Source organism: Ursus maritimus, unplaced genomic scaffold (assembly GCF_017311325.1).
Source record: "Ursus maritimus isolate PB19 unplaced genomic scaffold, ASM1731132v1 scaffold_18, whole genome shotgun sequence".
Lineage (NCBI taxonomy): Eukaryota > Metazoa > Chordata > Mammalia > Carnivora > Ursidae > Ursus > Ursus maritimus.
In genome coordinates, this window is record NW_024424230.1 from 39,607,567 (window position 1) to 39,621,808 (window position 14,242).

The window sequence follows — 14,242 nt, forward strand, 5'->3', positions numbered from 1 at the left end:
GCTCCCTGCTGGGAGCCTGCTTCTTCCTCTCCCACTCCCCCTGATTGTGTTCCCCCTCGCGCTGGCTATCTCTCTCTCTGTCAAATAAATAAATGAATAAAATCTTTAAAAAAAAGAAAGAAATTATCCCACTCAAAGGTTAAAAGTAACTATGGTAAGTTGAAGTTTTGAATTCAAATGAGAAATCATCTCTGTTATTTTTAATATATTTAGAACAATCTTCACTGGTGTGCTGGGCAGTTAATTTTCTCTAGTGACTGAATATTTGGCAGTTGAAATGTTGCCATATCCATAAGGAGGACCTTAAATCACCAAAACTCTTAGGTAAATGCTCTATCTAGTTTCTAGGTTTTCTAGTACCTCTCAACTAACTCCACTTGAGACAATCAGCTTTCAATATGGATGGTGGGCCAAACAGGATTAAGTTTATAGTACATTCCAAATACATACAATTGGTAACTTGAGTAAAAAGCAAGCAAGGCCTGTATTTATTTCATCATATATAAAAAGGGAAAACAATGCTTGCTTGGTGTTTATTTACTGTCAACAAAAGCTCTTGAAGATTATGGTCACAAAACAGATAGCCTGGGAGTGATTTCTACTAATGACTTTAAAGTAGGTTTTAAAAAAGGGTGGGGACGCCTGAGTAGCTCAGTCGTTAAGCGTCTGCCTTGGGCTCAGGGCGTGATCCTGGCATTCTGGGATCGAGCCCCACATCAGGCTCCTCCGCTGGAAGCCTGCTTCTTCCTCTCCCACTCCCCCTGCTTGTGTTCCCTCTCTCACTGGCTGTCTCTATCTCTGTCAAATGAATAAATAAAATCTTTAAAAAAAAAAATTCTCTCTCTCTACCTCTCCCCTCACTGCCGCCCTCGCTCTGGCACTATCTCTCTCTCTCTCTAAAATGAATAATAATAATAATAAAAGGCAGCATGAACAGAAGTGATGAGATTGTCCTTCAGAGCAGCCAGGCTGGGAGGCTAAATCTCCCAGTGCCCCTGCCACCACTTTACAAAGTATTTTGATTTTTCTCCTTAGGAATCTAAAAAAAAAAGCTGGTGTGTGAGGTACATGAGAAAGCCCTTCTCATTTCTTTGGAGTTGCTCCTTGGTTGTGCCAGATTGGACCTGCCACCACAGTTGAAGGGAAAGCCGTTATGGAGACTTCTCATGCCTTTCTGTTCTGGATGCTTTTCTACACTTCATCTCTTACATTCATGGTGAAGTAGTACCTTCTTAGTTTGGCCTTTCATTGCTTGGCTAAGAGTGACCTGGAAGTCAGTATATTCTTGTTTACTTAATAAAATGGATTACTTACTTGCATTAGAATTTTCTTCTATTTGTCCTACAAAAGTAGACATAGAAAATACTGGAGGGTTGTCATTTATATCCAAAACCCTGACTCTGAGCTCAAGAGGCCTCTCTAAATCTTGACCCAGTGAATTAAGAGCTCGGCAATAGATCTAGGAGAGATGATAAGAATAATTACTTGGTGCAACAGATATTAATTAAGTTTTTACTTCGTTTGGACACTATCCTAGGCACTGGGGGTAACCAAAAAAAGTAAGGCATATTATTTCCTATTAGGATGTAGGTACAAGCAGTACTTAAAATCAATAAAGGGAGGCAAACGCAACCTCAAAATACCATTTGAGGAAAAGGAACATAAGTTATTTAAAAGAAGAATAAAAATACTATGACATCACAGGAGAATGTAATGATTGAGAAAGATCTTGAAAGAGAATTTCAGCAAGTGGAACTGGTATTTGGCAAGATGTTCCATGCAAAGAGATTTATATGAAGAAAGTAGCAGAGTAATGAAAATGCATTGTTTGAAATTAGGAGTAGGGGCTGTTGACTTTGAGGGTGGGGTAAAGGAGAGTCACATATGGGCTTCAAAGAAAGGTAGTATTCATAAGCTAGGTGGTGACTGTGTGGGTGTTCGTATTTTTATTGTTGTTGTTATTATTTATATATGAAGCATACATAAGTATAATGTATGCTGTTTTACCTGTGTGGTATATTCATATAAAAATGCATTGTGCTTCAAGAAAACCTAATAGATTGGCATGCTGACCTCGAGAGTTTGTGGGTAAACATGGTCAGAGATAAGACAGGAATATAGATTTGGAATAGAAGACTAAGGAATTAAAGTAGCTTAGGCAGTATGACTGAAAACACAAGCATCCATTACTACTTGAACATGTTTGGGGATATGGATGGATGGGGCTTTAATTGAAGAGCCTACAAGATCAAGGAAGGTTTTCTGTATTTCCTTTTTATTTTAAGTATTAACAAGTGTTGACCGTGATGATAAATGGAAATGGAAGCAGGTAAGGAGCAAGCAGAAGAGAGATGATAAAACAAAGTTGATAGAATAATGTTCTTGAAGAAACAGGTAATTATGGAACAATGGATACCTCTTGGGGGTAAGCTGTGGGAAAAAGCAGAAAATTAATCCTGTTTTTGGATTTAAGGCAGAACATTTCTGAACCAGGGGAGAGAGAATTGTGGGAGTATGTGATGGAAGGCCTCAGACTTTTTAATGAAGCTGGCCATCAGGTTAGCTGCTTAAAGGGGAAATGAGGTTGAGGGTTTGAAGTTTTGTCTCAGCCACTGTCAAGAATGGAAGTGTGATTCAGTTAAGGATGGATTAGAGTATTTCCAAAGCACATTCTGAGCTCAGGTGAGCTGGAGCAATGTGGATTTATAATAAAGTATGTTTACTCAGAAGAGGCTCCTTACTAGCTCAAAAATCATCACTTGACATTGAAGTTAAAGAGAACCAATATTCTCAAGTGAATTAAAGCAAAAGAAGTAAGAGTTAGGTCCTTGCCCTTCCAAACAGATATTCTAGCTTGCCACCAGGGACAGACCAGAGGCTAAAATTTTTGCTAAAGCGTTTCTCCTAATCTCTTTGTTTCTGCTGGGTCATGAGCTGCTCAGGAATTGAGACAACCAAAAATAATATGGGGATTTCTGAAATCAAATCAAATATGATCTGAGCTTAACATATTCCAAAAACAATGTAAGCGGGAACATATATTTCGACGTGGAGCCCACTTACAATGAAAAAAGGGGTGACCTCTCGATCAACTATGGATGTAATATTAATTTCACCAGTTTTTTGATTAATGATGAAGATTCCATAAGGTGGCTGATCAATTCCTACTCCAGAGATGCGGTATGTAACTTGCTGGTTTGCAGCACAATCTGAGTGAATCTGCAGAGAGAGCACAGGTGAAAATATTACGGAGAGCAGATAGAAAGTGCAGGTTTGTTTAACAACAGCTACCTTTCTCGAGAACTGTCCAATGTGAGTGCTTGTTATCTTTTGGGAAATCCTGGAAATAGTTATTTTTCTAGTTACAACTCTAGTATTTTCCATGATTACTAGCCATAATAGAAGAAATTCAATTTCTATTTCTACCAAATAAGAAAAAAAAATCACCTTAATAAATCCAGGACTATGCAGTCATCATTCATTCATTCAACATTTACAATTGATTGCATTATTTTCCTGCTCTGTGCTAGCACTGGCACTAGAGTAGGGAACTCCTTGCCCTCTTAAGGAGTTTATCAGTGTTGTCATTATATAACTTTGACCTCCCGATCCCAAAATTTTTAAAATGTAAAGTTTTGTAAGAAAATTTTAAGTAGATTTATGTAGGTGACAAGAGTCATCTGAAATGGGGAGGATGTATTATCAGAAAAATAAGGAGATTGCCCCAAATAAGTGGTTTATAGAAGCTGGGGTTCTTTCTTTGAAATGAAATATTGTATGACTCTAAGCAAATCTAACTGGGGAGTCTCTGTATATCTGTCTGAATAGGTGTGTATATTTGTATATCTATATCTATATCTATATCTGTGTGTGGGGATGTATTTGTGAGTGTATGTGTGTGTGTGTTTGTACAAAGGAAGACAAAGGGAAATGAAAGGAAAAGAGATTATGAAATAGGGTACATTGTGAGTTCTTATTTAAAAAAGTCAAAAGTAGGAATTCGATTCTAATAGATCAAGGCAGAAAGAATACAGATTAAAATAGACCTTCTGACTGTTCTGTTAAATTCATTATTTAAATCACTATATTTTTCTACCTAGAATTTGGGGTAAATTATGATCATGTGTATTTATTTTACCCATGAGGTGCATCAGTGTTTAACTGTTTACCCCAGTGCCTAAATTTCTTAATTTATCCATTTAATGGCTTCAGTTTTCATAATCTGAGTGACGATAGTTTTGTTTTGTATCATAACTGCTCAGTGAGTTATATTCATAAAATATTTAAGAGATAGGTTCTTTTGATATTTAAAGCCATGCATTCTAATTTTTGATTTTACATTTGGTGTTGATACTTACTTTGGCAATTGGGTTCCTCTTTGAATTGTCTTCACCTTCACGACAGGCTGCAGCAAACTTGATCCATTCACGTTTTTGCCTCCTGATTGAATGCCACTTGATGGTACCATTTTTGGTGTTGTAATCTCTTACCTTGAATGGGCACGATAAAGTAGTGGTATCTATTAACTTTCATTCATAATTCACATGCCACTGAAGGTTTTGGAGGAGAGGGTAATTGTAATATGAGAAAGAGACGATGTTTAATTGGGAAAATTCGTGATTTTGATAATCTATTAAGTTTAGCATAACATTATTTTTTACTTATAAGGATGAATTTTCTTTGGAAAATGTGTGGTTACTTCCAAACCATTTTCCTTGTTTTTAATTTGGAAAAGATAGATTTGCTGTATATTATTACCTGGATTCGAAATTCACTGTTAACTTCCACCACCACCTATAAAAAATAAAATAATCACAATGGTTAGTTTTTATTAAGGGCTTTATAATTCATGTTATCCTATCATTTTAAAAAATCAAATAAATCTTGTGAGTCATTAGAATTATTTTATCAGTCTGGATAGCAGATGGATCTGGCTTCTCTCTCCGGTCTAATGATGATGCTACAGATTCCTTTTCTTTTTGTGTTTACTTTTCAGTTATGCCCTTCTTTTAATTACTTTTATTTTTAACCTCTTTTTCATTCTTCGCCTATGCAAATACTTGTTATGATATGAACTAGGACATTGAACTCAGGGGGAGTGAGGTTTGCAAATGTAGGCTTTCTTAGTAAATCTTGTGTCTAAGGAGCTAGAGATGATCTGACGCTATTCAGTGATATTCAACAGTAAGTTATGGTACTTAAATTTTTGACTATAGTTTCAGGATCTGACTAGCCATAGATGGAAATAGAAAAAAAAGTGTTTTGGAGTGAAGAAAGGATATGGAACAGAGAGTGTCTGAAAAGTTTCAGAATATTTGCTCCTTCATATTCTAATTCTAAATGAAAGACTTTCTAGTATTTTTGAAAATCTTAAGATGATAGATTTACTTGGAAATATGAGAATAAAAAGTTCTAAAATAAAAGCAAATAATTTCCTCTGTAAAAATGAGTTCCTGCTTGATGTTTTATGCTAGCCCTAAAAAAAAAAAAAAAAAAAAAGCGTCCTTCTATAGTTCCATAGCAAGGAGAAGAAATTGTAGGCATCTAGGAACAAATTAATGGGTAAGCAACTTACATTAGTCTCTTCTCCAGCATTAAACAATTTCCCTGTCCAACAAATGAGCTACTCAAGCAGAGCTCTGCCTTGTTTCAGCGTGGCCTCGATCTTTACATATGATTTTGTAGTGAAAGATCAGGATACTTAAATTACTTTTCTCTAAAACCCAAAAGCATTTCTAAAAAGACAGATATCTGTATATTAAGTTTAATATGTCAATATACTTAACACAGAGTAAAATACCTATCTAAAAAATGAGATGTGGATGTGAAGGTTAATTTGCATTTATTAAGTTTTAACGTGCACTTAAAGTCATTAAAGATGGTGTAAATCCTTAGTTTTTATTTCTCCCCAAGTACAAAATTTTCAACTATTTTAATTTTTTTCAGAATTGCAAAGTATGAAGATTATTATCATAATTAGACTTCAGCTGTATCACTGATAAAAGAAATTATAGCTTACATTTTAAAATTACTAATAATAGTAATTTCAAAATATAGTAAGTTACTTTTTATAGTTTTAATCTCACCATTAGATAAAAATAAAATTTTCGTTTTCAAGAACATATTTTTCAAAAATTGTTATAATTGATATTTTAGGAAATATATATTTTTTGGTTAATAAGAGTAGTGTAAAGAGATTTTTTTATAGGAATTATATACTCAAGGTATATATTTAATGTTGATTATTATTACCGCTGTTATACTTCACTGAATAGTAACTAATTACTAGACAATGTGTTTAGAGAAATCCATGTATTCAATTTTCACAAATACATGTGGTCAATACTATAATTTCATATTTCCATTTTACAGCTGAGGAAATTGTGTTTGAGATACTAACTTGTGGCTAAATATTACCCAATACAATTCTTCCTAAATTTGTGCTTGTGGTATGGGTTTTACAATAAAAATGCTAGATAGCCTATTCCAACTAAATTACTAAATAAAATATACTATGGAGAATTGACATTACAACTTTGAGAGTTCAAAACATTTTAATCTCATCTCACATTAGCCTTATAATTAGGATTATTCATGTATGACAACAACAATAATAGTCATTCCAGGGGGGAAAGAAGTAGATGGCGCAGATGGTTTGGATGAATAACTGAAATGTTATTGTTGAGTCCCTCTCGGGTGCAGAATTAAGATGATGTTACTTCTTGCTACTTGTGAACTCATGAGCACCCTATTGTCTCTCTCATTTGTGGTGTGGGGATACCTTCTTTGTCTATTTGGAAGCCATTTCTTCATAGCTACAGAGTTGTGTAGGCATCTGTTATCTGTTTTGCGCTTCCCTTCCCCACTGAAGTGTCAGAGCCTACTGTTTGTTTTGGAGAACTATGCCAGATGACTAATAAACCTTCCAACTTTATGAAGCTGGGTCATTCTTTTTCCCATGAGAGGCAATTTAGGCAGAAGACCAAGTCAGTTTCACCATAGTGTCAGGCTCCCAAATGAATTAGTAATTAAAAAACTGCCAAGTCTGCTTAAAAATATGTTGTGTTGACATGGCTTTATTGTCTTTTGCTCAGAGTCTAGAATAAACGTTAAAACAAAGTCACTCTTAGACTTTCAAAGGTAAAATAATGGGATAAAAAGAGTATTTGGTAGAGTCAGAAAGCTTTCAATGTACTTCTTAAATTCTCAAGCCTTAGTTTTTTCATTTGTAAAATGGCAGGGGTAAACTAAATTATATACAGTTACCTTTCCAATTCTAACACCAAATCTCTGTGTGCAGTAGGAAAATATCAAAGTTATTTGATCATGGAAAAGGCATGATAAAATTGTGATTTTAAAAGATTACTCTCACCACAGGTGGTGTAAAGAGGCAGGATTATAGGCCATAAGTAGTGGAGTGTTCCACATCAAAACAGACCAGAGATGAGGCAGAGAAGAATGGGAGCAGTGGCAGTGGTAACAGGCTGGGAAGATCAAGGGAGGGATTCCACACAATTGAAATTGATGGGGCTTGAGAACAAGTAGGACAAGGAGTCAAGAAAAGGAAGACTCTCAAGTGTTGGCAGTTTCAAGCTAAGAGATGAGGAGCAAGGCAGTAGCAGAATTTAGCAGGTTAAAGCACATTGACTTTGAGATGCTACAGAAATGGCCAGGTGAAGGTGCTTAGCAATTTGAAATACGTCTCAGCACCATGAACAATAGTTCAGTCCTCATACACAGATTTGAGGGACATCTGCTCAGGTAGAATAGTTTAAATCATGGGAGAATTTGAAGACCATAGTAGGGAATACAACAAAGAAACAGCCTGTGGCTGAACATGAAACTAGGGGAATTCCTACATTGATAGAATAGGGAACGATGACAGAAACAAGCAACAAAGAAAAAGAGAAAAGAAGTGGCCAAAGAAATGGGAAGACAATATAATGCAATGTCAGAGATGTCAAAGGAAGGGAGAACTGAAAGAGAGATGGGATGTGAACAAGTGTCAGATGATATAAAATACTTGAGTAGAGTGAATCCCAAGGTTTCCTTTGACCTTCAGGAGAATCCTTTCAGTTCTATGGAACAAGTCCTTCCTGACTGAAAGGGATTGGGGAGTAAAATGGAGGGGAAAGGATATAAAGATGGCCACCTTTCCAGGAAATTTGATTATGAAAAGAAACAGAGATGGAATGGCAGAATGAGATCAGGCGTCCAAGGAAATTTTCTAGGAGAGGGAGACATGGATATTTGAAGGTGAAGAAAGAAGAAAGTAGGAGATTTTGATTGGAAAGAGAGGTTCAAAAAGAAAAGAAAGTACTTGGAAGTGTGATGGAGAGAGCAGAAGGGAATAGGCAGAAAGAAAGGACTCTGAAGACAGAGGGTAAGGAAGAGAGGAAGGATAGAGATTAAAATCAATGGACTATGAGAGGTAGTTGAAGGACATCATTCGATCGATCTACCCTGTCTGTAGAGTAGGGATAAAGTCATTTTCTGTCAGCCAGGGGAGCAGTTTGGATTCCTAAATCAGTTGGAAATATGTACTGTGGAGAGTAGTGAATATAATTTACTTGAAGTGCATCCTCAATGAGTCCTTCCTTCATTTCTATTTGAAGAGCCAAGCCACATATAAAAAAATTAAAAAGCCACAGGACACAAAATTGCATGCTAATTTTAATGATTCTTTAATTACATTCATTTTTAGGTTTTTTTCCTTGGATACTGAGATTTACATTTCTTTGCAAATAATAAAATGGTCTTGAGAGTAGTCAGTAATTTCTATGAGGAAAACCTCTTGTATATAATAATTGGGAGGTGGTCTTCCATAGCCACTTGTCAGTTGTTAAGCATCAAATGTGGACGTATTTGATAACTGTATTTTACATCACAAGGATGAACTTGAGACAGAGCCAAAATATAATAATTTGCTTCTTTTAAAAAACCTCCTCTTTTGTCTTTGTGTTACTATCAGTTTGGAGTTGACAACACCTCAATAGGTTGATTTTTCTTATTTGCTCATTGGTTTTATTTATTTATTTGACAAAAATACATATTGAATGCGTATTATATGGATTCAAGACTGGATTAAAGGGCTTAAGCCCTAAAAAATACTATGGTAAACCTTAGATGAAATGTAAAGTAAATGTAATAAAGCACCATAAAAATAAGTGGTTTTTTTTTTAAGATTTTATTTATTTATTTGACAGAGATAGAGACAGCCAGCGAGAGAGGGAACACAAGCAGGGGGAGTGGGAGAGGAAGAAGCAGGCTCATAGTGGAGGAGCCTGATGTGGGGCTCGATCCCATAATGCCGGATCACGCCCTGAGCCGAAGGCAGACGCTTAACCGCTGTGCCACCCAGGCGCCCCCATAAAAATAAGTGTTAAGGAAATTCAACCTGATTATTTCTATGTTTAATTCCTTGCTGATTTTTTGGAATGTGTAGGGGAAGAGAAATATAAACTATCCACAAATTGCCTTCTCAGGCCCCTACATTGTGTGATTAAACATCTACTGAGCAATCTTGCACTGGTGGAAGGCACTAGGAATGATACAAAAGTCAATCACACACGGATCTGCCCTCAAATAACTTACAGTCAAGTAGTTTTGTGAGCAACCGGCAGCCATTAATTTGTGGAGATGTGGTTTTTCATCAGACAAGTGTAAAAGGCTGCACCCTATTGTCACAGACCGATAGAGAATATAGATCAGCAGCCAATGGCATTTGAACTACTTCGACCTGCCTAAGTCCTTTAAAGGAATTTGCGTGGCAAGCACAACCAGCGAGAGTGGCATGTCCCAGCACTCTGTAGGGCGTTCCCTCATTGACAGAAGCATAATAAGTAACTGCAATGTCGAGCATGCTTTCTGCTTATTCGTTAGGCAATACCTGTTAGGACATGGGGATACTCGGCACCAACGTCCTTGAAGCATGTATAGTGAAGAAAGAGTTACCTGAGATTAAGGGCTCTGGGTATAGACAAGAGTGTTTTCTTTTCTACATTCATAAACCTTGTTAAATAGGTGAATCTTGTCCCTTAGGGGCCAAGCCTTCAAATTTATCAAGACAGCATTTGTCAGCGGTTTAGGATTTTCTACTACCTAAGTCAGGCATTGCAAAATGTTTCACTCTGTGGCAACTCAAACTAATTAAATGATGGTAAATTCGTAGTCCCTGTTTTCACAAAGGTGTAAGAAGATGCTGATCCTAAATCTTCAGTGAAATAATAAAGTTTTTAAGAACACATAAGTGGAAATGATTTTCCTTAAATACAAATTGTAAATTTTGCTGGAATAGGTGAACAGAAATGTTTCCATTTTCTGTAAAATATTTTACTGATATACTTTTATCTATTATATATATCACTATAATATATGCACAAGAAAGCATAAAGAATCCTCTCTTTTGCTTGTCTTCTGTTTGGTCTGTACTAGTTTATAGTCCTTCTCTTGCTTTAAGCATCAATGAACACAATTATGGGAGTTCAAGATGTCTGGTTCAAGTAAGTTGACGAACTATGTAATGAAGTATGTATTTTTTTTCTGTGTATTTTAGCCTGAATGCTGAGAAATACTCTGCAAACTCCTGCTTCTATCCTAAACTATTTCAGCTAAGTCAAATCGTGGAGCTGGTTTGTCAGGTGGTCAGAGGTTTTCTTTTGAAAGAAAATATTAACCATGGAAAGAGAAGAAGCTAAGGTGCTATGATCAGCTGTACAAATTGGATTCTTGGAAATCAGTAAAGACAGGTTTACTTGTTCTTTGAGGATAAGCTGCAGAAGTTAGACTTTATAGAAAAAGACACTGTGAGTTTGTATTGATTTGTGTTGACTAACTGAACCTGGAAAATTTGCAAGAAATTTTCAGAAATCATTAGAATTATAAAAATTCTATTGCTTCTGTTTGCTTTCCTAGAGTGGCCTGGCCATACATTATCTGATTGTCACAACCATTCACAAAGATTTCTTGTGTATGGTACCTAGGTGACATTGTTCTCCGGTCTAGAATACATTCCACACACCCCCTCCCCAATATACTAATTACATGGAGAGAGAAAAGAAAGGAAAATAAATGAGGAGTCAATACCATTTCTTTGGCTTGCAGTGCTGTAACAGGTATAAGCTCTTGTCATTCTAGGAGGCTTGTCTAAATAATGGAATAGTCCTGTGGCCATCCTGCTTGTTTTAAGAGCAGGTTCTTCAGCTTTTTTCTCTCTGATCTAACTCACTAATCTGAACATGGCCTAAAACTTTCAGGTATATTAAGCAGACTACACAATGTACCATGTAAATAGTTGGCTGCTTAGCTCTCAGATGGATTTGCATTAAAGATGTCACCAGTTTAAATGTCTTAAAGGTCTTTAAAATTGTCCAAGTATACTCCCTAATGTAGATTTTCACTTATTATAGACTTTAATCAGAGAAGAATAAAGGCTTTACATAGATTTTTTTCTTTTTCTTTCTTTCTTTCTTTCTTTCTTTCTTTCTTTCTTTCTTTTCTTTTTTTTTTTTTTTTGGTAAAATTAAACATTCATAGTGAGGCTAGCAGAAAGGTAAGTGGAAGAGTTTGCTATAGTGGTAGCTTTCAGGGAGCCCTGGGATCATGACCCAAGCCAAAGGCAGATGCTTAACCAACTGAGCCACTGAGGCACCCTAGAAAAAAAATATTTTGAAGCAAAAATAGGTTGTATAACTCCAAAGGACATTTATCCAAATCATCTGGTAAAATCTGTGGTAAAAATAAATGATGATTTTTCAAACCTTAGAAGTAAATGTTTTACAAAAAAGTTACAATAACATGAAAAAGAAACATTTTAATTCATTATAGAGTAAGTTCTTTGAGAAATAATTTTCATCAGACGAATGAGAAACTTGTGATTGATTCCAAAGTTAAATATGGCAACAAACAAACGATCCACAAACAAAAAAACCAGAACTAGCCAAACTTAGACAATAAAGTACAAGTGTCCAGAAACCTCTCTACAAAGAAGAGAGGTCAATGAGGCTACATGACTTTGATAAAACAATACATTTTATGAAGAATGACTAACTAGACAGTGACTAAAGAAATTTCATAGGATGTAATTAATTAGAAATAATAAAAAAATAAAGAAATAAGGTATTTTTATACATTTAATGAAAGCACGTGAGCATCTGAATAAACTGTAATCAACTGAAAGTATAATAGGTCTTAATGGATCAGATTTATATGAAATTAAAAGTATTTGATTACCTTGCAATATACAGATGTTCCTATATTTACATAACACGGTGTACGGTGCTTGTTAATTCTGACCACATCCCAAATTATGATATTAACTGATCCTAAAGATCCATTAAAAAGTCCACGATAGAGGGCTTGTCTTTGAAGGCAGCTTGGAACTGCTGCTACCAGCTAATTGATGCTTATTGGTAACAAATCCACTGATATGACCTGTCTTACTTAATAAACTGCATTCAAACTAACCAGCGTACGTTGAATCAAAAGTCTAACTTGTTATTATAGAAACCCAACAATCCAGTTCAAAAATTAAGCAAGTAGAAACAAATATGAGCCACAGCACTACCTCCTGCCAAACTGGAGGGCGATTTACCTGGCACTTGCCTCTTTAGATTACATTAACCTTACTGTGAGAAAGACTATGATTTTAAAATTTCCAACCTATGTGAAATTTGATGCAGCACTTTAGTGTTATCTTAGTTATCTCTAAAAAGAGAAAATTAATGATGTGTAAGGAGGACAGTGATAAAGCATCGCATTACATTTGTCTAAACATCAAATATACAACTTTTATATCACAGTCATTACTCACTTTCCAGTAGTAAGAACCAGTATCATAATAATTACACTTACTCCTTAATTATAGCTATTCCTTCACTTATTATATCATTTATAAATCTCCCGTACCGCCATGTTTTTCGAGATTAAAAAAAATGTTGTTTTAAATAAAGTCATAGTTTAGCAGTGTGGGGCTTTTGATATTAGTGATATGGACCCCAATCACATATGGAACCGATGAGATTGTTTGGGTCGTGAGGCCAGTCACACATTGCTATGATTTAAATTTGTATGTATCCTATTTTTGTGTTTTAAAATTTCAGTCAATCTGCCAGCAAAGATACCCAAAGAATGGGAAAACGTTTAGGGTAAAGATCAGGACACACCTGTGATACTAGTTTAAAAGCCCACCTACAAAAAAGAATTTGAATAACAAAACACTAGTAAGTGGTGATAAGACTTCCCGAATTCAGTATTTTCCCAGCGTGACTTAGCCCTGACTTCAGTGTCAGAGATGTGATATGATGAGTTAACTCTGATGCGTAAATATGCTCCAGTCTTCAATTAAAGAGAGAAACCCTATTTAAAAATCTAGTTCATAAAATCACCTTGTCATTAACATAAACTTTTAATGGGTTTAGGTTAGAAATAACACTAAATAACACTTTCTAAAAAGTTCTCCCTTGTTTACAATGAGCATGATTATGAGGGTTTGGAACAGAATCCACTTACCAGAAAAATGAACAGCACTGCGGCTGTTCTAACAGAGTGCCAGTCCATTGCAGCTGGGTTCTCTTACATCCGAGACCGAGGGAGTTTTGTTTGTTCTTCTCTGTTCTTTTTCTTTCCCCCACTCAGCTGGTGTCTGATTAAAATAATTTCTCAGTAGATGTTCTTACATGCAGGCTTTGAGGTGTTTCTGCCTTCTCTGGGAGAAGAACTGAAGCTACGTATAACCAGTCTAGATCCCCACCCTAAAAACTTGGGCTGGTCTCACTGAAACGCTTGACAAGATCATCATTGCTCCCAGGTAAAAGCTCAGGGACACACCCTTCTTCCAGCTGAAAGGCAGCTCTCTGTGGGGCTGGAAGATTCGCTCCTTTAATGAAGATTTTCAGTGTCAGGCATTTAAAAGGATCAGATGTATGGAGAGTCGTACAATTGATAGGGGCTTTGCCCCCCTATGCTCTATTTACGGGTTGTTCCACTTCTTCTCTCTTAAAAAGGCAAGTGTAGTCTGGATGCAGATAGTATTCAAAGAGGATTATCCGGTTCATACTCACAGCCAGACACTCCGGTCAAAATCGAAAATCATAAACTTTCCATTTCAGTGGATGTTACAAAATATTCAGTCATTTTCTAAGCTGTTATCAAAGAAACAGGAAATTTGCTGATGTTAAGAGTGAGGATTTTTTTTTTAAAGTATTCATTCAAACAAGCAAAACGATGCTACTTACAATGATAA

At 35.8% G+C, this 14,242-nt stretch overlaps 1 protein-coding gene across 1 annotated transcript in view; it reads right to left on the minus strand.

Annotated features, from left to right (window-relative positions):
• The window catches only part of DSG1 (desmoglein 1), a 30,638-nt gene extending 17,030 nt beyond the window's left edge, over positions 1–13,608 (minus strand). Inside the window, exons 1-5 of the mRNA XM_008690939.1 lie at positions 13,510–13,608; positions 4,759–4,794; positions 4,359–4,490; positions 3,064–3,219; positions 1,315–1,459 (exon numbers count right to left, since the gene is read on the minus strand). Coding sequence (XP_008689161.1) covers positions 1,315–1,459; positions 3,064–3,219; positions 4,359–4,490; positions 4,759–4,794; positions 13,510–13,557 — 517 coding nt within the window. The 5' untranslated portion in view covers positions 13,558–13,608. The remainder of the gene's footprint in view (positions 1–1,314; positions 1,460–3,063; positions 3,220–4,358; positions 4,491–4,758; positions 4,795–13,509) is intronic.
• Positions 13,609–14,242: the final 634 nt, after the last annotated feature.